Source organism: Musca domestica, unplaced genomic scaffold (assembly GCF_030504385.1).
Source record: "Musca domestica strain aabys unplaced genomic scaffold, Musca_domestica.polishedcontigs.V.1.1 63, whole genome shotgun sequence".
Lineage (NCBI taxonomy): Eukaryota > Metazoa > Arthropoda > Insecta > Diptera > Muscidae > Musca > Musca domestica.
In genome coordinates this window covers 2,862,918-2,884,747 of record NW_026712370.1, presented here as the reverse complement: position 1 = coordinate 2,884,747, position 21,830 = coordinate 2,862,918, and the positions used below count along the sequence as shown (strand labels likewise).

General features: G+C 33.9%; 1 protein-coding gene across 13 annotated transcripts in view; it reads right to left on the bottom strand.

The window, feature by feature from the left end:
* LOC101893877 (RNA-binding protein Pasilla) overlaps positions 1–21,830 on the bottom strand; it is a 131,662-nt gene that overhangs the window by 45,961 nt on the left and 63,871 nt on the right. Inside the window, exon 1 of one of the 13 annotated variants that reach the window (XM_059129578.1) lies at positions 14,113–14,669. The exons of 10 other annotated variants lie outside the window; for them this stretch is intronic. Coding sequence is in view for 2 of the 3 variants with exons in the window: in XM_059129585.1 (XP_058985568.1) it covers positions 14,113–14,122 (10 nt within the window). In the remaining variant the exon portion in view is untranslated. Of the gene's footprint in view, positions 1–14,112; positions 14,670–21,830 lie in introns of those variants that run through there. 2 more of the 13 variants (XM_059129585.1, XM_059129586.1) reach the window with 2 other exon arrangements.

Here is a 21,830-nt window from a genome sequence, read left to right as displayed (position 1 = left end):
ATTTTATTGCTCTGCTCCAATGATTATAGAAATTATTTACCTTGACATTTTTTTTATTTTTTTTTAAGTGGATGGCTTATCAATTTATAATAAAAGCAATTATACAGCAGAATGAAATTTAAATTTTTTTTAGTCATTTATTTATATATTTTTGGTTTTTTTGGTTTGTTATCAGTTAATCATAGAACTAAAATGGAACAGAACTCACTATGCAATTAATGATGACATACATAAATTTCGAATAAAACACACACATTTTTTCCACCCCTCCAAACCTAGTTTTAAATGGTCATTTAAACATATTCAAAAATTCAACAATTTCCGGCTATAAATAATTATTTATTAATGCAATGGCAATCGCTTAAATTTTGGAAAGAGGGGAGACAAATAAAAAATCAAGTATGCGTTCAGGTTTGGCCATAACAAATAACCGAAATTTAACATAAACAGAAATTATTAAAAAAAAAAATAAATAAATAATAATAATAACGGTTATGAGCAATAAAATTAATTTTACTTGCCCACCATACAAAAAGTTAAATATCAACAATTATTCGGACACACACACTCACTAATTGAGGGTAATTAAAATATGTATTATTAAAATTAATTTTTGTAAGGGTTTTAAATTTTTTGGTTTCTTTTTTTCACTACAAGACGAATTAAGTTCAATGTCAATGGTGGTAAATATTATTAACATTTTTTTTAAAAATTTTAACAGTAAAAGAAAATAGAAATATAGGAAAATGAAGACCAGAAAGTTTTCTTACAAAAAAGCATAAGGTGTTCTCCTTATAAAAAATGTGTTCCAATAGAAGAGCGTAAAGTCTTCTCATAGTAGAACGGAAGGTCGTCTCATAAAAGAACCGAATGCCTTCTCATAAAAGGGCGGAAGGTTTTCCCATAGAGAACCAGAAGGTCTTCTCATAGAAGGCCAGTAGTTCTTCTCATAGAAGACCAGAAGTCTTCTCATTAAAGGTCAGAAGGACTTCTCATAGAAGACAAGAAGGCCTTCTCATAAAAGAGCAGAAGGTCTTCTCATAGAAGATTCGAATGCCTTCTCATAGAAAACTAGACGGTTTTCTCATAGAAGGCGAGAAGGTCTTCTCATAGAAGACCAGAAGGTCTTCTCATAGAAGACCAGAAGGTCTTCTCATAGAAGACCAGAAGATCTTCTCATAGAAGACCAGAAGTCTTCTCATAGAAGGCCAGTAGTTCTTCTAATAGAAGGCCAGTAGTTTTTCTCATAGAAGACCAGAAGTCTTCTCATAGAAGGCCAGAAGTTCTTCTTATTAAAGGTCAGAAGGTCTTCTCATAGAGGACCAGAAGGTCTTCTCATAGAGGACCAGAAGGTCTTCTCATAGAGGACCAGAAGGTCTTCTCATAGAAGACCAGAAGGTCTTCTCATAGAAGACGAGAAGAAGGTCTTCTCATAGAAGACGCGAAGAAGGTCTTCTGATAGAAGACGAGAAGAAGGTCTTCTAATAGAAGACGAGAAGAAGGTCTTCTAATAGAAGACCAGAAGGCCTTCTAATAGAAGATCAGGAGATTCTCTAATAGAAGACCAGAAGGTCTTCTCATAGAAGACGAGGAGAAGATCTTCTCATAGAAGGCCAGAAGAAGGTCTTCTCATAGAAGACCAGAAGATCTTCTCACAGAAGACCAGAAGGTCTTCTCATAGAATACCAAAAGGAGGTCTTCTCATAGAAGACCAAAAGCAGGTCTTCTCAAAGAAGACCAAAAGAAGGTCTTCTCAAAGAAGACCAAAAGAAGGTCTTCTCAATGAAGACCAAAAGAAGGTCTTCTCAAAGAAGACCAAAAGAAGGTCTTCTCATAGAAGACCAAAAGAAGGTCTTCTCATAGAAGACCAAAAGAAGGTCTTCTCATAGAAGACCAAAAGAAGGTCTTCTCATAGAAGACCAAAAGAAGGTCTTCTCAAAGAAGACCAAAAGAAGGTCTTCTCAAAGAAGACCAAAAGAAGGTCTTCTCATAGAAGACCAAAAGAAGGTCTTCTCATAGAAGACCCAAAGAAGGTCTTCTCATAGAAGACCAAAAGAAGGTCTTCTCATAGAAGACCAAAAGAAGGTCTTCTCATAGAAGACCAAAAGAAGGTCTTCTCATAGAAGACCAAAAGAAGGTCTTCTCATAGAAGACCACAAGAAGGTCTTCTCATAGAAGACCAAAAGAAGATCTTCTCATAGAAGACCGAAAGAAGATCTTCCCATAGAAGACTAAAAGAAGATCTTCTTATAGAAGACAAGAAGGAGATGTTCTCACAGAAGACCAGAAGAAGGTTTTCTAACAGACAAACATTTAAGACCAGGAGTCTGATCATAGGAGACCATGAGTGTCTTTCAAGAAAGATCAGGAGGGCTTGTCAGAAAAAACCAGTAGGGCTTCTCAGAAACGACAAGATGGGCTTCTCAGAGACGAGAAGAAGGGCTACTTAGCAAAGACTAGTATGGCTTCTCATAGAAACGGAAGAACGTGCGTGTTTTCCCACAGAGGAACTCAAAGTCTTTTCATTGGAGACCAGTTAGAGTCTTCTCATTGACGCATTTAATATTCCCAGTCAAAGGAACAGAAAAAACGACCGACTTTTTCCATGCTTAACTTGTCAATACTGAATATACAATCTGATATATGTATGTAGATACCAATGTAAGTATGTATCCAGCCATCAAAGGCAAAAATCTGATTATTGTTCTGCCAAATCCTTGTTGATGCTATTGTTTTTAATGAGTTTTCCTTTCCTGCTACAACATTTGCGTACAAAAGCATTTTTGCTATCCCAGACTAATATCCAAGGATAATTTTCAACGCTAAAGGCTCTTGTAAAATCCACACATACATATTCATGCCAACAAAAGGCTTGGTATTTACATTTAGGTTTGAATTGTTTTCTGGTTTTTTAGTGTGTGTGTGTGTACTCATCTAAATCACATGTTGGGAGAAAAATCACAAAACACACACACACAGAAAAGTGTATATTGAAAAGAGAAAAATAATGAATCGTGATGTATTCATTCTAAATCTCAAACACGTGTTTTAAAATTAAAATAAAAAAACAGTTTTCTAAGCTTTTGTGTTGTTTCATACGTAACACACACACACACATACAAATAGGCTCGCATACATATGGAATTGTGTTTCCCCTACACACTCACACACGTTTAGTAGCACTTTGAAACCACTTCATTGTAACCTTGAAAATGTTTTTTTTTTTCTTTTTGTTATTTTGAAAACCAGCCTTTTTTCACCTTTTCAAAAAAAAAAAAACACTCTGAGAGTTTCAAACACTCTTTCAAAGCCCGCTCTGCTGCCATAATGAATGAAGCGTATTCATAAATGTGTGTTTTTGTGACACGGCCGATAGAGCAGAGGGAGGCCGGGAGCGGGAGAGAGACGACTGGGGTCAAGTCACATCAAAATGGAACTATGTAAATATTTTAACAAATATCCGCAGGCATTTTCTGTTGTTGTAGTTTTTTGTTGGTAAAGTGGTCACTTAAAAAAATGTTTTCTTCTTCGTCGTCGTTGTTTTTTTTTTTTTGTTTTCATTAACGATTCAGAAAAAATGTTGAGGGCATTTTTTCACAAACACCAACGAACCTTCCTCCGTGCGCTCCCCCATCAGCCCCACTATTTTATTTAAATAAAAGGTAAAACTAATTAGTTATTCATTAACTGATTTCTTAATAGGCCAGAAGAGCGTGCGTGTGGGCTCACATTTTGCCTATGCAAATTGACTTTTTTGGGTATACAAAATTAATTTTGCCTTCATGATTGATGTAAAAGACTTGGCAGAAAAAACGAACACAGAGAGAAAGATAGGGGTACAGTTGGTGACCCTATTTGAGGGGGAGAACTACATTTGTGCACTGTGGTTGTATTGGAAGTGATAATATCATTTAAATAACTATTAAAATAATAGAAACACATCTAACCGGTATTTTAGTTAAATCTGGCAACCATGGTCATTTTTGCGAAGAGAAGCATCTTGGCTTTTAGAATAAATACACTTTATACAATTATACCAATTATTTGAAAAGTTATGGCTCCTGGAAGATGGTTACCCAAAATGGCAAAAAATTGGTAAATATTGCGGAAGGTTTTATTTTAATCATATCTCTGGTGTTTTTGTCTTATGTGGCAACATTGGTTGTGGTATAAACGAGAATCACAAAAGCTCTCAAAATCAAGTCACTTGATCAAAATTCACAGATAAATTTAAAAGTTATGGGGTCTTGAAGGGAATTATCAAAAAGGGTAAAAAATGTGATAACTTTTGTGTAACTTTTTATTTTGGTCATATCGCTGGTATTATTGTTTAATATAGCAAACCTTTCTTTGTGGTATGAACAAGAGGCTTATTAGCTCTCGAAATCGTCTACTTGAAAAAATATACGGAGAAATTAAAATGTTAGAGCCAAAGAAAAATTGTCTCCAAAAAGGACAAGAAAATAAATAAATTTTTGGAGGGGTATTATTTTAGCTATATCTTTTGTATTTTTTATTCAATATGGCTACATTATTTGTAGTGTAAAGCAGAGGCATCTAAGCTCCCAAAATCATGTTACATAATTAAAATGTATGGAGAAAAACAAATGTTAGGGGCTCTGGAAAGTGATTACCCAATATGCTAAAAAAATTGATAACATTTGGGTAAGTTTTTATTTTAGCCATATCTCTAATATTTTTATTTCATATGGCAACATTTTTTGTGTTGTTAACAAGATACATCTAAGCTTTCAAAATCATCCTACTTTCTTAAATTACAAAGAGAAATGTAGAAGTAAAAAACTCTTGTAGAGGATTACCCAAAATGTCAAAAAAGTTAATCAGTTTTGGGTAAGGTTTTATTTAAGTCATATCTCTGGTATTTTAAATTAATAGGGCAACATGGGTTGTGGTGTAAGCGAGTGGCATCTTAGCTCTTGAAATCATGTTAATTTATTAAAATATCCCAAGGAGTTTAGAAGTTATGGACTCTTGAAAGGGCTTACCAAAAATGGCAAAATATTTGATCATTTTTGAGTAAGGCCTCATTTTAGTTATATCTCAGGAATTTTTTATTAATATGGCAACATTGATTGTGGTATACGTGAGAGGCATCTTAGCTCGCAAAATCGCGTTACTTAAATAAAATACACCAAGAAGTTTAGAAGTTACGAACTCTTGGATAGGATTACACAAAATTTCATAAAATGTAATCAATTTTGGGTAAGTTTTTATTTTATGGTATTTTTGTTTGATATGGCAACATTGGTTGTGGTCTATGTGAGAGACATCTTAGCTCGCAAAATCAAGCAACTTAAATAAAATAAATCGAGAAATTCGGAAGTTATGGAATCTTTAAAGGGTTTACTTAATTTGACAAAAAAGTGGATCACTTTTGGCTTAGATTTTATTTTACTCATATCTCACATATTTCTGTTTAATATGGTAACATTGGTTGTGGTATGAGCGAGAAGCTCCTTAGCTCACAAAATTATGTTACTTGATTAAAATACACCAGGAAGTTTAGAAGTTATGGAATCTTGAAGATGATTACCCAAATTGGCAAAATACTTGATCAATTTTGGGTAAGGTTTCATTTTTGCCATATCTCTGGTATTATTGTTTAATATGGCAACATTGGTTGTGGCATAAGTAAGAAGCATCTTATCTCTCAAAATCAAGTCACTCTATTAAAATACACAGAGAACTGTTAAAATTTTGGGCTCTTGAAGGTAATTACCCAAAATGGTAAAACACTTGATCAATTTTGGGTAAGGTTTTATTTTGGTCATATCTTTTGTATTTTCGTTCAATATGGCAACATTGGTTGCGGTAAGAAGGTAAGAAGGATCTTATCTCTCGAAATCAAGTCACTCTATTAAAATACACAGAGAACTGTGAAAGTTATGGGCTCTTGAAGGCAATTACCCAAAATGGTAAAACACTTGATCAATTTTGGGTAAGGTTTTATTTTGGTCATATTTTTCGTATTTTCGTTCAATATGGCAACATTGGTTGCGGTAAGAAGGTAAGAAGGATCTTATCTGTCGAAATCAAGTCACTCTATTAAAATACACAGAGAACTGTGAAAGTTATGGGCACTTGAAGGCAATTACCCAAAATGGTAAAATACTTGTTCAATTTTGGGAAAGGTTTTATTTTGGTCATATCTTTTGTATTTTCGTTCAATATGGCAACATTGATTGTGGTATGAAAGAGATGCCTCTCCTAGCTCTCAAAATCATAATACACGATTAAAATTCAGCGGAAAAATTAGAAGTTATGCAGACCGAAAAATGATTACCCAAAATGGCAAAATAAATTGATGACTATGGGCAAGGTGTTATTTTAGTCATATCTCCGATATTTTTGTATAACATGACAACATTGGCTGTGATATTGACGAGAGGCATCGTAGCTCTCAAAATAGGGTCACTTGATTGACATACACAGAGAAATTCAGAGGTTTGGGAGTTTTGAAGATAATTACCCAAAAAGACAGAAAAGAAGGACAATTCTCACAACGGTTTTATTTTGGTCATATCTTTGGTATTTTATAAGCTATATCCACGAAGTTTGCATGGGAATAATTATGAGAGGTCCAGCTCTCGAAATAAAGTAATTTTGTTTAACGTAAATCGATCCAGAAAAATTGCCTCACCATTTATGCAACACCAATAATCATTTTGGGTGGAGTTGTTTGAAATATTTTTTCAGATTCTCATATTAAAATTATAATTTTTATAATAATTATCGTCATGATTATTATTATTTAATATATTTTTTTCTTAAAAATCCCGCTCGCCACTCTAAGCCTCTAATCTTAAGCATCAATGGAGCCATTAAATTACCCAACCACTGTACGATTGTTTTCAATTTACATATATTGACATTGAATTCTTAATCATTTGGAAATTGAAATATTCAAGGTTTGAGTGGCAGACCATTACAAAAACAACAACAGCAACAAGAAAGACAGCTTCTCAGAGCTCAATCTTTGAACTAAACTTTTAAACCTCTATATAGATATACAGAGTTGAAAAAATAAAGAAGAATAACAGCAGTCAAACCACCACACACATACATACATAGATGTCCACAACTTCCAATTGTCAAGCATGTGATTGTGACACTTTCAAAAAAAAAAAAAATCAATTCCTAAACCCAATAGTAAACAAGTACTTCCCCCCTTTTGTCTTGTGCGTTTCCAAATACATATTACGCAATATCTCAAAATAAAATAAATAAATAGCCATGTCACAAGCGGAGAAAAAAAAATCACAGAAAAGAAGAAAAAACAGCAACAACCACAACGGCATTTAAACTCTAAACAAGTGTACATCTCCACATTGGAATTGGAATGGAATTGACAAAAAAATCAAAAACAACACCAAAACAAATTTACATATCAACAATAAAACAAAACTAGTTTGGTTGCCTTTTTGTCTATGTTCGTTCGCATGAATTCGAGGAGAGTTGCTGGTCTTCAATATTAGATTTGTGTCATCGATTTCAATTTGTGTATTTTAATTTAAGGGGTCCAACACCTATTTAACATCATCAGGTATTTTCAGCTCAACTCAATCACGTTTTTGTTTTTTGCTTCTCTCGATAAGACTTAATAAAGTGTAAATTTATTTAAAACCGATGACATAGCTGATTTTCTCTCTACATGTAACTGCCCAGGTAATGTTTTTTCTTGGAAATGATTATTATTAATTTCCATAGTTACATGCAACAGGTTCTTGGATGAAGTCATTGCGATAAATCGTTTGCGATTTATGGATCATCAATTCTCGACCAGTTGTCATTTTTGTTTTAGCCAAGTGCCCTTCACCCACTATTTTTGTGAAAAAATTATACTTTTTCGATTTGCTTAGGCATATTTTAAAGTTCTATTCATTATTGTTTTTTTTTTATTTTCTTTGATTTTACTACGTTTTACTTTAAGCCAACGACCACAAGCTTATTCTCGTTTAGCTTGTTAACTTCTAAACGGATCTATAAACGTCAAACATGTTTGCACAATCAATTGTTAAATGACTTCTAAGGTAGTTGAGACTATCTTGTTTTGTATTGGATATGTGTGGAAGTTGAATACAGTGGGACGAAATGCTTAAATTTTTTTTCCAAAAATGTGTTTAAAACATAAATACATTTTTAGACATTGTAATATTTGTACGATCATTTTCTGATAATATTTTGTATTTAAATATGACAACATTGGACATTATTTCATAGAGAGACATTAAGACTTTCAATAAAATGTTATTTAATTAAAATACACAAAGATTTCTAAAAATTATGGCCTCGGGAAATTGTTTATCCAAAAAAAGGCAAAACATGTTATCAGTTTTAAAAACGGTTTTATTGTAGCTAAATCTCTGCTATTTTTTGTTTAATATGGCAACCCCGGTCACTTCTACAAATAGAGGCATCTCAGCTTCTTGAATAAGTGTACTTTATACAAATACACCAATGACTTTAAGAGTAAAGGCCTCAGAAAAGTGAATACCAAAAACGACAAAAAAGTAGATCTATTTTGGCAACGGTTATATTTTAGCCATATCTCTGATATTTCCAATAAGTATGGCAACATTGGTCGTTATTTTAAAAAAAGGCACCATAGCTTTTAATATCAAGAAATGTGATTAAAATTCACAAAGATATTCAGAAGTTATGGACTCTTGGAGGTGGTTACCCGAAATGTCAAAACATTTCATCAATTTTGGCAATGTGTTTATTTTAGCCACATCTCTGGTATTTTCGTTTAATATGGCAACATTGCGTATGGTAAAAGCGAGGAGCATCTTAGCTCTCAAAATTATGTTACATAATTGAAATACATAGAGAGATTCGGAAGTTATGGACTCTTGAAGATGATTACCCAAAATGGTAGAAAAATATATTAACTTTGGGTAATGTTTAAATTTTACCGTATCTCTGGTATTAATAGCTAGTATGGCAACATTGATTGTGATATGAACGAGAGGTATGTTTGCTCTGTAAATCGTGTTATTTGATAAAAAAAAACACGGGGAAATTTAGAAGTTATGGATTCTTAAAAATGATTGCATAAACGTGTCAGAAATTTGCTTAACATTGGGGAGGACTTTAATTTACCAATATCTCTGGTATTTTTGTTTAATACGGCTACATTGGTTGTGACATAAACCAGAGGTACCTGAGTTCTCCAAAAAATGTTAGTTGACTAAAATAGGCCTGGAAATTTCAAAGTTATGGTATCTGGAAATAACCTTCCCAAAAAAGACAGAAAATGGTATCAAATTTGGGTAAATGTTTATTTTAGCCATATCTCTGGTACTTTTGTTTAGTATGGCAACATTGATTGTGATATAATTAGGAGGCATCTTAGCTCTTCAAATTATGATACATGATTAAAATACATGCAACAAATTAAGAGTTATGAACACTGGAAAGTGCTTACGCAAAATGCCAAACAATTCTATTGAATTTGGGTGAGGTTTTACTTTAGCCATATCTCAGGAATTTTTGTTTAATATGGTAACATTGTTTGGGACATGAGCGAGGGGCATTTTCGCCCTCAAAATCATGTTACGGGATTAAAATGCACAGAGAAATCTGGAAGTTATGAACTCTTGAAGTTGATTAACCGAAATGTCAAAACATTTTATTAATTTTGGCAACGGTTTTACTTTAGCCATATCTCTGGAATTTTTGCTTAATATGGCAACATTGGTTGTGGCGTGAGTGAGAGGCATCTTCGCTCTCTGAAACATGTTACAGAATTACAATGCACAGAGAAATTTAGAGGTTATGGACCTTGGAAAAGATTACCCAAAATGGTAAGAAATTTGAACGATTTTGGGTATGGTTTTGTTGTGGCCATATCTTTGGTATTTTTGTTTAATATGGCAACATTGGCAGTGGTCTTAAATAGAAAAACCTTAGCTCTCTGAATCATCTTACTTTATTGAAATACCCGTAAAAGTTTAGAAGTTATGGACTCTTGAATGTGATTACCCAAAATCGCAAAAAATAGCAATATTTTCTCATAGGATTTATGTAAGCTATATCTTTGGATTTTCGCAAGCTTTATCCACGAAACTTACATGAGAGTTAAGGCAAGAAGTCCGTCTCTCTTAAAAAGTTTATTTCGTTCAAAATATACCGAGAATTTTAGAAGTTATATCCCCAGGAAGACCATTACTTTAAAACGCCAAAAATTTGCTATATTTCTGCAACGGATTACATTGGACCATAACTCTGTAAGTTTATGAGCTATATACGATTTTGGGAATTAACTGCAAGGGGCCAAAGATATTTAACATTTTGAAATTTTCTCTGCTTTTTAGTGGTGTTTCAAATGCTTAGTAATAATATTGAAATTTCTGTACCTACACCATTTTTTTTTTTTTTTTTTTTGTATTTGCAACTCAACATCAAAAATAAAAATTAGCTAAGAGGAGGCAAAACCACAAAATTATGATTAAATCATAATGTGCATAGAAATTATAAATAGCTATAGCTCATAATATTTTTTTCTTGAATTTGTTGCTGTTGCTGTTGCTACCATAAGCACGCAAAACATTTAGCATTTTGATTTGGCTACGGCGACGCCAACCAACTACCAACATCATACTTGTTGTAAATGTATGTAAAATGATGTATGACGACAGTAGGGCAAAACTTGTTTTAAGCCGACACTGGCACGCACACACACACACAGCACGGCGGTATAATCATTGGCATTAGGCTGTGACGATGGCGGTTGCGGCGGCGGCATCAAGACCAGCTTTGGCTACAAAATCGTGTAATATGTGAATATCTTCCACTTTTTTGTTTGTTGTTGCTTCTTTCGGATATATGTATGGAAATTCGTGTCACTGTGTCGTGTGCTAATGTTAAATGAAACACGCAAATGTTTTTAACCTACCATGCCGCCGCCGTGCATGTAACCAGCACCGCCACACTTTGCTCTTTGAGCAGCGGCCGTAGCAGGCATGTGTACAGCCCATCTACAAAGCTATTTAACACGAAGGCTAGTCGCCACCCAACCACACATGCCAAACAGCTACAAATATTGAACTCACATGAAATACAAGCTGGAACCAGATCGACTAAACCGAGAAAACAACAACAACGATATATAACCAACAACTAACCGGCTTAAATGGCTGTATGAGTATTATGGCAATATAGAGATGTATGTGTAAATAATACCCAGCAATGAAAATCAATAGCAAAATTAATAGATTCGTTTTCATTTTCAATATCAAATCGCAAAAAAAAGCAAAGAAAATTGCTTTAATTTTTTTTCTGTATTAAATGGGGCGGTTTTAAAATGAAGCGGCCATTGAAATTGGTTTTGTATTTGGCGGTGTTGGAATTTTTTCTCACGCAATTATTTGATAGGCCTTTATTGCCGAGGATTTTTTTTGGAATTGCTTGAAATTATGTGCAAATTTAAAAAAAGTGTATTTAAATAATTGAATTAAAAAAATTTATTTAAAATCTATTTAATTAAAAAAAAAAATTTAATTTAAAATTATTTAGTTTAAAATATTTTTATTAAAGATAGTTGAGGTGCAAAAATGTACAATATTGACCCATTCCGTCAAATATCTCGCCCATAAAGGTGCAATATTTTGAATAATTAGAACTCTAATAAAATGTAAAATAAGCATTCGATTGTCTTCACATTTCACATATTTCAATATTTCTAACAACAGAAGATATGGTATTGAGAATGGAAATATTGGACCACTTCTTCTGGTGCCTCCCCCACAAAGGGGTCAAAATTTTGAATAATCAAAACGCTCATAAAAAGCGAAATAAGTATCCGATTCTCTTTAAATTTAACATATTTCCTAATATTTCTTCTAATACAAGATCTGGTGTGAAGATGGGATATATCGGCCCACTCCTTCTAGTACCCCTCCCACAAAGGGGATACAATTTCGAATAATCAAAACGCTCATAAAATGCTAAATACGCATGCGATTCTCTTCAAATTTCGCACATCTAAATATTTCCACCCACACAATATACGATGTGAAGATGAGATGTATCGGTCCACTACTTCTAGTACCTCCCCCACAAAGGGGTCAAAATTTGGAATGACCAAAACGCTCATTAAATGCTAAATAATCATCCGATTCTTTTCAAGCTTGGCACATCTCGATATTTCTTTCAGTACAAGATCTGGTGTGAAGATGGTGTATATTGGCGAACTCCTTGTGGTACCTTCCCCCCAAAGAGATCAGGATTTTGAATAATCAAAATGCTCATAAAAAGCGAAATAAGCATGTGATTCTCTTTAAATTTAATACGTCCTAATGTTTCTTCTAATACAAGATCTGGTGTGAAGATGGGATATATTGGCCAACTCCTTGTGGTACCTTTCCCACAAAGAGGTCAAGATTTTGAATAATCAAAATGCTCATAAAAACCGAAATAAGCATGCGATTCTCTTTAAATTTAACATATCCTAATATTTCCTCCACCTCAAGATCTGATGTGAAAATGGTATACATCGGCCAACTCCTTGTGGTACCTTCCCCACAAAGAGGTCAAAATTATGAATAATCAAAACGCTCATAAACTGCGAAATAAGCATCCGATAACTTTCAAGCTTGGCACATCTTAATATTTCCTCCAACTCAAGATCTGGTGTGAAAATGGTACATATTGGTCGATTGTTTCTGGTAACTCCCCCATTAATGATCTTACTTAGGAACGTTTTGCGGAAAGGTTGTTTTTTCATTTCTTATTTTTAAATAATTATCATTATTTAAAAGTCAATTTGTCTTCACTATGACCCTTTTTTATTGTTTTCCAAGTAATATTTTATGATTTTTATTTAACAAAAAAATTGCGAAAATGAAGCCTGAAAATATGAGTTTTTTAAGTTCATTCTCGGTACACTTTAGGTTCAGTTTAAATTGTTCTCCATTTGCATTTTCCATTATACATATCTAATTTTTGTTGATAAATCTTCCAGTAAACACAATTTTATATAATTATTACTTTTTTTATTCCTGGATTTTAATTGTTCTGCAAAAAACACGAATTTAGTGCACGACAACAATATATTCTGACATGCCTCCCTTCCCATCCAAAAAAAAACAGAAACAAAATGCATTAGAGAAGAGAAACAACCCAAATGACAGCAAGAGAAACACCCTCCATCAGAAAAAGAGAATTCCCCAATTAAAGAGCATCCGAAAGCTTATGACTTGAGAAATTTTCGTAAAGTTCTTTCTTCATTCGAAAAAAAAAATAATATAAACAAAGAAATACCAAGCAAAAGAAGAACGAAATCTGTACAAAGACGATGAATGGAGAAACACAAAAAAGCACACACACACATAAAGAGCTTAGTTTTCTGGGGTGGGGGAAGTTCCCTCTCTGTTGTATTGTTTGAAAAAAAAACACCAAAATGAGAGCGTACGAAAACAAGCTGAGCAAAATGAGTACCACTGTCATGTGTTTATTATTTCTTCATCATCATCACATCGCAAGCACACTACCACTACCACCACAATTACAAATACGAAATACGAACATAGAGGCACACAAACGCAATTGAATTTCAAGGTTATGTTATTTTGTATACGCCACCACTTGCTGTGTTGTCACTGACAGAGTACTACTTGTCAGTGGAAAGAACGAAAATACAACACAATTTAATTGATTTTTTTTTTCATTTAGCTTGGAAATAATATGGAATTATGGAAATTATTTAGAGAATAAAATTTGTTTAGTATTTCGGTGATGTTTTTATTTTAATTTTTTTCTTTTTTCTGAAACATGTAAACCATTTTCGCCCTCTTTGATAAATATTCCATTGGGGGAATTTTTTTCCTCTTAGCCATGCAAAACAAGGACACTGAGAAGAGAACCGTACAAAAAAAGTACATGTAGGAGAAGCCAAAGAGAACACTTGGGTTTTAAACAGCTGTTTTTGTATTGCATTTTTTTTCCAATTTGCTTAGTTTCTTGTTTTTTCTTTGCTTTTTTTTTCAAACATATTTAAATTTAAAAATTAGGTTTTCTATTATTTTATGTGAGCTTTTTTTTTGTTCTTGGTATTTATAACCGTGTTGAAATAATTTCTAAAACACTTACACGTCCGCATTTTGTTATCGACGTAACTAATTACGGGTAGAATATTTTTTTGTGAATTAGTTGGGTATTTTCGATTCGTTTCAAATGAATTTCTTCCGGAAAATAATGGTTTCGTGTCCGAAAATACCGCGTGAGCAAACGTTTTGAAAAATGAAAATGTTTTTTGGTCGATTCTTTTTTCTTTTTTTTTTGTGTTTTTTGGTGTTCGTTTCAAGACAAGAGTCGACGCGTATCAAAACCACACTGAAAGGCAGACGAGCAGCAGCCTCAGCGCAGCGCAAAGAGTTAATGAATAACAAACAAACCGACGAACGAACGAATGAATGAGCGAACTGTGAGTGGCTGGCTACATGGATCCATTAGAGCCAGTGCTTCTGCTGCTGTTGTTGTTTTGCTGTTGCTGCTTCATACAGAGCCTAAAAGGAACATAGAAATGAAACGAGCAATAACACGACTACGAACACACGGCACGGCAATATGGCAACAGCAACAACATCATCCCTACATACATACCAACAATCATATACACATACATATATACAAAAAAATATGTGTGTGTGACTAAATGTATATAAAAAAATAAACAACAGCAAAACAGAAATTAGCACTAGACTTCAAAAACACCACACACTCACACACACAAAGTTTACGCACTCTAATATTTGAAGCTGATAACAAACCTCAAACTCAACAGAAAACCGAGGAGTACAAGTAGCACCAGCAGCAGCAGAAAAAATAACGAAACACAACAGCAGGCAAATGTCAAATCCGTGGCGAACCAAACTGCAAAAGTTATCAGCTTGAATTTGACATCAAAACACGAACAGAAGAACTTGCATACAAATGCCCCCCAACAAGGGGCAAAAGAATATGGTGATAATTCCAAAAGAGAGAAACCATCTAATATCTTTTACACCCACTCCATCAAAGCTGATGATACTTTAGAGAAGTATCTTTTCAAAAGTATCCAACCAAGGGCCCCCCAAAATACCTATTTTACATTTCAAACAGAACTCACATGTTATGCCAGCTTTTCACACCAATTCACGGCAACACTCTCTTCTCTCTTTAAAGTGGCAACACACAAAACAAAATTACCTTCCCCCACCCACTCAGCAAAAAAATTCTAACAGGAAAAACAACACAACAAATTGTTAAATAACTTGAAACAAATTTTGCTACAGTATTGGTAGCTCTTTGTTGCTGTTATTGTTGTTTGCTGGCTGGCTGTCGTCACCTCTTGGGATGTGCAGACAAAAAAGAACCCAACATCTCCAAAAACAACAACAACAACACAAATCACAAACTCACCAAAAATACCTAACTCAACACACATTAGATAAGCTTTTGTGTTCAAAACAAAAATCTACAACAATAAAGAACGAAGAACGAACGAAGTCAAACGAATGGCTGGCCCCACATTCATATGTGTGTCAAATGCGCCCAATTCGTTGTTGTTGTTGCTGCGGCTGTTCGTGTTTTACTCTTACTGAGAATATGTTTACTCATCTGTTTTTTTTTTGTTTCTTTTTTTTTGTGGGTTTGGGGATGTTCTGCTCTATGTGTGTGTGTCGATGTATTTGTTTGACACAGTCAACACCACTTCATATTAAAGTTTTGTTGTGAGTAAATGGAGAATTGTCGTTGTGTTATAGCTCTTTTTATTTTATTCCGAGATGAGTATGAGAGCAATGCATGTTATATTTTTGGCCGCTCTTTAAATTGCTGTATTAGTAGATTAGGAGTTAAAGTCACGAAATAACAAAACGACTTTAAATGAATTTCTATGTCCAAAAGCTTTTACAGTGGTTCAAGGGCAAAAAAGGGAAATTTATAAATAATAGAACTAGAAATATTTAAGAAATACTTTTTTTAATTAAAAAATGTATTTAAACAGGAGTAAAAAAAAGAGCAGCCGATTAAATAAGTTTAAGTAGTAGACAGCAATTTTTACACATATCTGGATTCAAAAAACGATATTCACACATTCGCACCATTTTGGAAAGGTTTAATTGTCAGATTTAATTGCACATACCGACCATTTGCCCAAAAAGTGTGACATTGCAAAAAAAAAACAGTTCGAAAAAAAACAAGAACCTCTATAGACTATTTTATACTTCAAGGAATGTCATCTACCAAATCTTCTAAAATATGAAAATTGAAAACATTTTGTGGGTAAAGGAATATCAAAGTACTCAATATCGGTGGATATCGTTATATGTGCGCTATAGGAAATCGTGGGCCTAAATATTCTATGTTCTGCCACTGGAGCTAGAACACATAATGAACTACAAATACCAATTTTTAGACAAATCCAAAAAATGTGGTGAAAAATTAAAATACCAAATATCGGGAGGTGTCGTTATATACCGGCTATACCAAAACGTGGATCTATACATACTATGTTTCCCCATCGGAGCTACTACCCATTATGACTAAAAAGTACCAATTTTTAGACAAAGCCGTGAAAAATGTGGTGAAAATCATTAAAATTCCAAATATCGGGAAGTACAGTTACATGGGGCTATATAAAAACGTGGACCTATACATACAATGTTTCGCCACCGGAACTCAAAGTTATTATGACTTACAAATACCAATTTTTAAACAAATCCGTGAAAAAAAATGTGGCGAAAATCATTAAAATATTTATTGAATATGTTTTTTTTTTTTAATTTTTTGAATATTATTTGACAATTCCTACCATTTCCTATTTCCTACCATAAAATTTATCATTATTTTCACTACTATCATTTTTATTTTTATTAGGGTTATTTCTACTGGTTCACCCTGTATGCCATTTCAAACTCAATTCTCTTTCAATGCTATAATTTCATTCAAATTCACTTCTTTAATTTTCTTTAATGACCAAGTCTTCAACACACATAAGTACAACATTAAAATTGAGCTTCCGTTAAAGCTCTCACTCTCCTTAAGGAGAGCCAATGAGAAGAGCAAAAGCAAATGCAAAGCAAACTATTTATGTTGTGCTCACATTTTTCAAATTTTATTCATATCTGACACACATAACTTCACACCATAAAATATGTTAGCATTTTGTTAAGCTCACCCCCCAATAGAAAGAGAGAAAAGAGGAGAGGAAGTTTGGAAAAGAGAATTAAGTGCCAGAGATGGGAGGTTTGTATATTTAAAAAAAAGTAAAATAATGTATAGAAGTTATAAATACAGAAATATCGAGGGGCCTTCCTAATGTTGTCTACAAACGAAAGGTGTATTCTCTAGCTTATATTGATAAAGGTTGTCTATACAGGGTGAAATGAAAAAACTGCAACCAACTTCAGACTGCTGTCATTTCTAAGCCACTCGTCCGACAGCTGTTAAAATTATTCCAGTGACAGCCCATTATATTGTTTACAAGCGTACAAAAGCATTTTGGTGAGAATTTTCACAAAAAAAAAGTTATTCGTGATGGAATTCAAGCGTGATAGTGTGAATTTTCCATATTTAGCTGGAGAACCAAAAGTGGCTATCGTTAGAGCACTTCAGCATTTAAATGTGAATAAAACTTTCGTGTCTCGTACCATCGCTCGTTACCGTGTTACTGATAGCGTAGCCCGACGTCATCACCAGAAATGGTTCGAAAAGTAAAGAAGCGACTTGATCGGAACCCGCGTCGCAGTCGCCGAAAAATGGCTCATGAGCTGAACATATCGCAATATTCCATTTGGCAATTATTGAAAAATGAGCTCGGGGTAAAGCCATTGAAATTCCAAAAAGTGCAAAAATTTATGCCGCAATAGAAAGAAAATAGACTCAAAAGAGCTAAAGAGTTGCTTCGCTTGGCCGAAAGTGGTGAACTGGAGGTTGTATTCAAGCCTTGGGCACGCAAACATTTTGGCCGCAGACCTTGGACATTCCAACAGGTCTCAGCACCATCGAATGGTTACAAAATGATGTTCCTCGCTTCATTTGCAGCGCATACTGGCCACCAAAATCTCCGGATACCAATCCGTTGGACTATTGTGTTTGGAGTATTTTGGAAAGCAAAGTTGGCACTAAAAAAATACTAAAGTGTCGATCACATAAAGCAAGCGCTTCGCTTTGAATGGGCCAAAATACTGCAGAGCATCATTCGGGCAACGTGTGACGGTTTCATTGGACGTTTGAAGGCCATGATTCGTGCCAAAGGTGACCAATTCGAACAAATCTAAATTTATTCTAAAATTTTATTTGACTTTGTTGCATTTTTTTATCGCACCCTGTAATTACTTTTTCTAAATAAAATGATTTCAATTTTTTTTTTCTCATGGCGACCTCCCAATGATCGTTACCTATTGGTTCATCTCTTTAATGGAATGGAAAAAGAAGACCTCCAAAGTTCTTCTATAGAGAAAAGATTAGGGTTCTTTTTAAATACTTTTAGCGTTTATAGGTAGGAAGATATTTCAACATTCCTCTACAGCTATAATAACATAAAGATATTCCATTAATGTCCTTTATTGGCTTAACGGTCTTCTAAGGATCTATACCTGGTTTACCCGGTAAAACGAGTTAGAATGGCAATCATTTGATAGATTTTTTGTTTTTCTCTTTTTTTTTTTTTGGATATAAGACCATTATAAGCTCTTTTATAGAAGAAAACCTTATTAAAGGTCTTCTAGGACTAACAACTACAGATAGCTCTGAATATAATATCATCATCATAAATAGATTGAAAACTTTGTAAATGTGTTCTGTCTGTAGAGGACATTCTTCTATGATATGAAGTGCCACTACAGCCAAAAAAAATTAGCTTTTTCTTATATTTTTGGAATTTGAAATTCCCAGCCCTGCCAAACATGTAATAATAACTGACATAGCTAAGAGCTTAGCATAACTCATTCATAACTCTAGCTGTGGCTACTTAAAGTCTACCCCAAAAAAATGTCCATTGCTGAGAGGTTATACCTTGCATATTTTCTATGTTGTTTTGTTGTAGTTCTTCTTCTACTTCTCTCATTTTTAAATCACATTTGTGTCAATACTTAACAAATACTTATAAAAATTAAATATGTCCGATTGAATGCCAAATCAAATGGTTTAGAAATGGGCCAATTTGTATATGGGGAAAACTATATTTATGTACATGTATTTGTGTATGTGTGCGTGTGTTAGATTATATATTCAATAATATAGGTTGGGAGTTATGTTTGTATTCTTTTTTTTGTGCATAATTGGTAAGTCATTTCAATGTTCAAAATTCATAACTAACGGCTGCGAATGCGATAAGTCACCAACTGCATGTGGAAGGCTTGCACGATTTATTTGTATGGCAAATGGGTTTGATGTTGAGTTTTAAGCCGACAATGGGTCATTGGGGGGAAGGACGGCTGTCTGCTATGTGCATGCGTGTGTATATTTTGAAAATTCCAGATTTATGTAAATAAAATCATGACGAAAATTGTACTCATAATGAGTTGAGTGCTGGGCGAGGGGAGGAGAGGGAAGAGAATTCCACAAAGAAAGAGTATTTTTTGAGTGTTGATACACACATAGTCGATACCTACATATGCCCAATTAATTTGTTATGGATATTAATGTGCATATTTTATTAATTTTAAGCCATTTGTTAAAAAAAACTGCTGGTATTTAAAAAAACTCATTTCTTTTGGTTATAATTTTTCGAGATTTCTGATTATGTTATGATTTAATTGGGAAATCTTTTCTTTTAACAACAAAAAAATTAGAGCTTTAATTGTATTATGATTTATTTGAGAAACATTTTTCTTAAAACCATACAAATTAAATGAGCAATTTTATGGTTGATTTAAATAAATATTGTTAATGCCTTGCACTGATTGTGGGAATATTTTTTAAATTAAAGAAAAAAATCATTTTGGAATCGGAGATATTATAATAATATTTGTAACGAATTGGGAAATAGTGTTAATTTTTTCAAAAATATACCAAGTTTTTATTTCCAAAAATTTGTAATATTTTTACATGAGATATGTTTTATAGACAAATTTCTGACACATTGACATTTTGCCCCAAAATTGAATGACTTGGATTGAAAAGTGCCAAAATAAATGTAAAAAAGCAAACACATCATTCTCACTTGTGGTACATAAAACTCGAACGTAATTTTTATAAAAAACAATTTTTCACAGATATATGGTTTATTCTGAGATTTGTGGTTACATTTTGTGTAGAATATTTCTTTACTTGACACTTTCTGCCTAAAACGAGATTTTATGTTATTTTCAAGCGTGAACTTGAAAAAAGGCAGGGAATATTGGAATATTTCTCTCTTTTTTTTTGGAATATTAATGCAAATTTTAACTTGATATACAGGGTGAGATGAAAAAACTGCAACTAACTTCAGACTAATGTCTTTTCGAAGCCACTCATCAGACATCTGTTAAAATTATTCCAGCGATAGCTCATTGTTTACCAGCGTACAAAAGCATTTTGATGGGAATTTTCCAGAAAAAAAATATTCGGGATGGAATTAAAGCCTGATAGGGTGATTTCTTTATATTTGGCTGGAAAACCACAAGTGGCTATCGTTAGAGCACTCCAGCATTTAAATGTGAATAAATCTTTTGTGTCTCGTACCATCACTCGTTACCTTGATACTGGTAGCATAGCCCGACGTCAAGAAAGTGGACAGAGGAAGAAAACAGCAACATCAGCAGAAATGGTTTGAATAGTAAAGAAGCGACTTGATCGAAATCCGCGTCGCAGTGACTCGCGAGCTGAACATATCGCAATACTCCATTTGGCAATTATTGAAAAATGAGCTCGGGGTAACGCCATTGAAATTTCAAAAAGTGGAAGAACTTACACCGCGACAGAAAAAAAATAGACCCAAAAGAGCTGGAGAGTTGCTCCGCTTGGCCGAAAGTGGTGAACTGCCGAATTTGGTTTCCTCCGATGAGACAAACACAAATGATCGTGTTTACTTTCCAAAAAGGTCAGCTGAAATGTGCACCTTCGGTTGGCCACCAGAACTCAAGCGCCGGCCATGGTGGTGTCGCTCTCCGCTCATATTAATCGCGAAAATATTCTGGACACTCCAACAGGATTCAGCACCATCGCACTCAGTACGCGCCACCCAAGAATGGTTACAAAATGAGGTTCCTCGCTTCATTTTCAGCGCACAATGGCTACCAAAATCTCCGGATACCAAACCGTTGGACTATTGTGTCTTGAGTATTTTGGAAAGCAAAGTTGGCACTAAAAAACACCAAATTATCGATCACCTCAAGAAAGCGCTTCGCCGGGAATGGGCCAAAATACCTCAGAGTAACATTCGGGCAGCGTGTGACGATTTCATTGGCCGTTTCAAGACCATAATTCGTGCCAAAGGTGACCAATTCGAACAAATCTAGACTTATTCTAAAATTTGATGCTATTTCCGACATTTTTTGCTTTCATTCAATAAAATTTAAAAAAATATATAAAAATTATGGCGTTTGACTTTGTTGCAATTTTTTTTCACCCTTTTTTTCACCTAAAATGCACGTCTTCCGAGGAATCTTAATCCAAAATTTGCCAAAAGTGTGGAAGGGCGGCACATTCCCCTTCCATTTAGGTAACTTTAAGATGTAAACTTGCTCTACTTTCATAATCTGCAGGATTATCCCCGTAATTATTTTTTGTGTTGCACGGTGTGATTTACAAACTCAAAAACAAGTCCTACAGAAGAGTCCATCAGCTTATGGTATGTGGCGTATACGTGTTGACACTCATCATACGCACCATAAAAAGCTTTC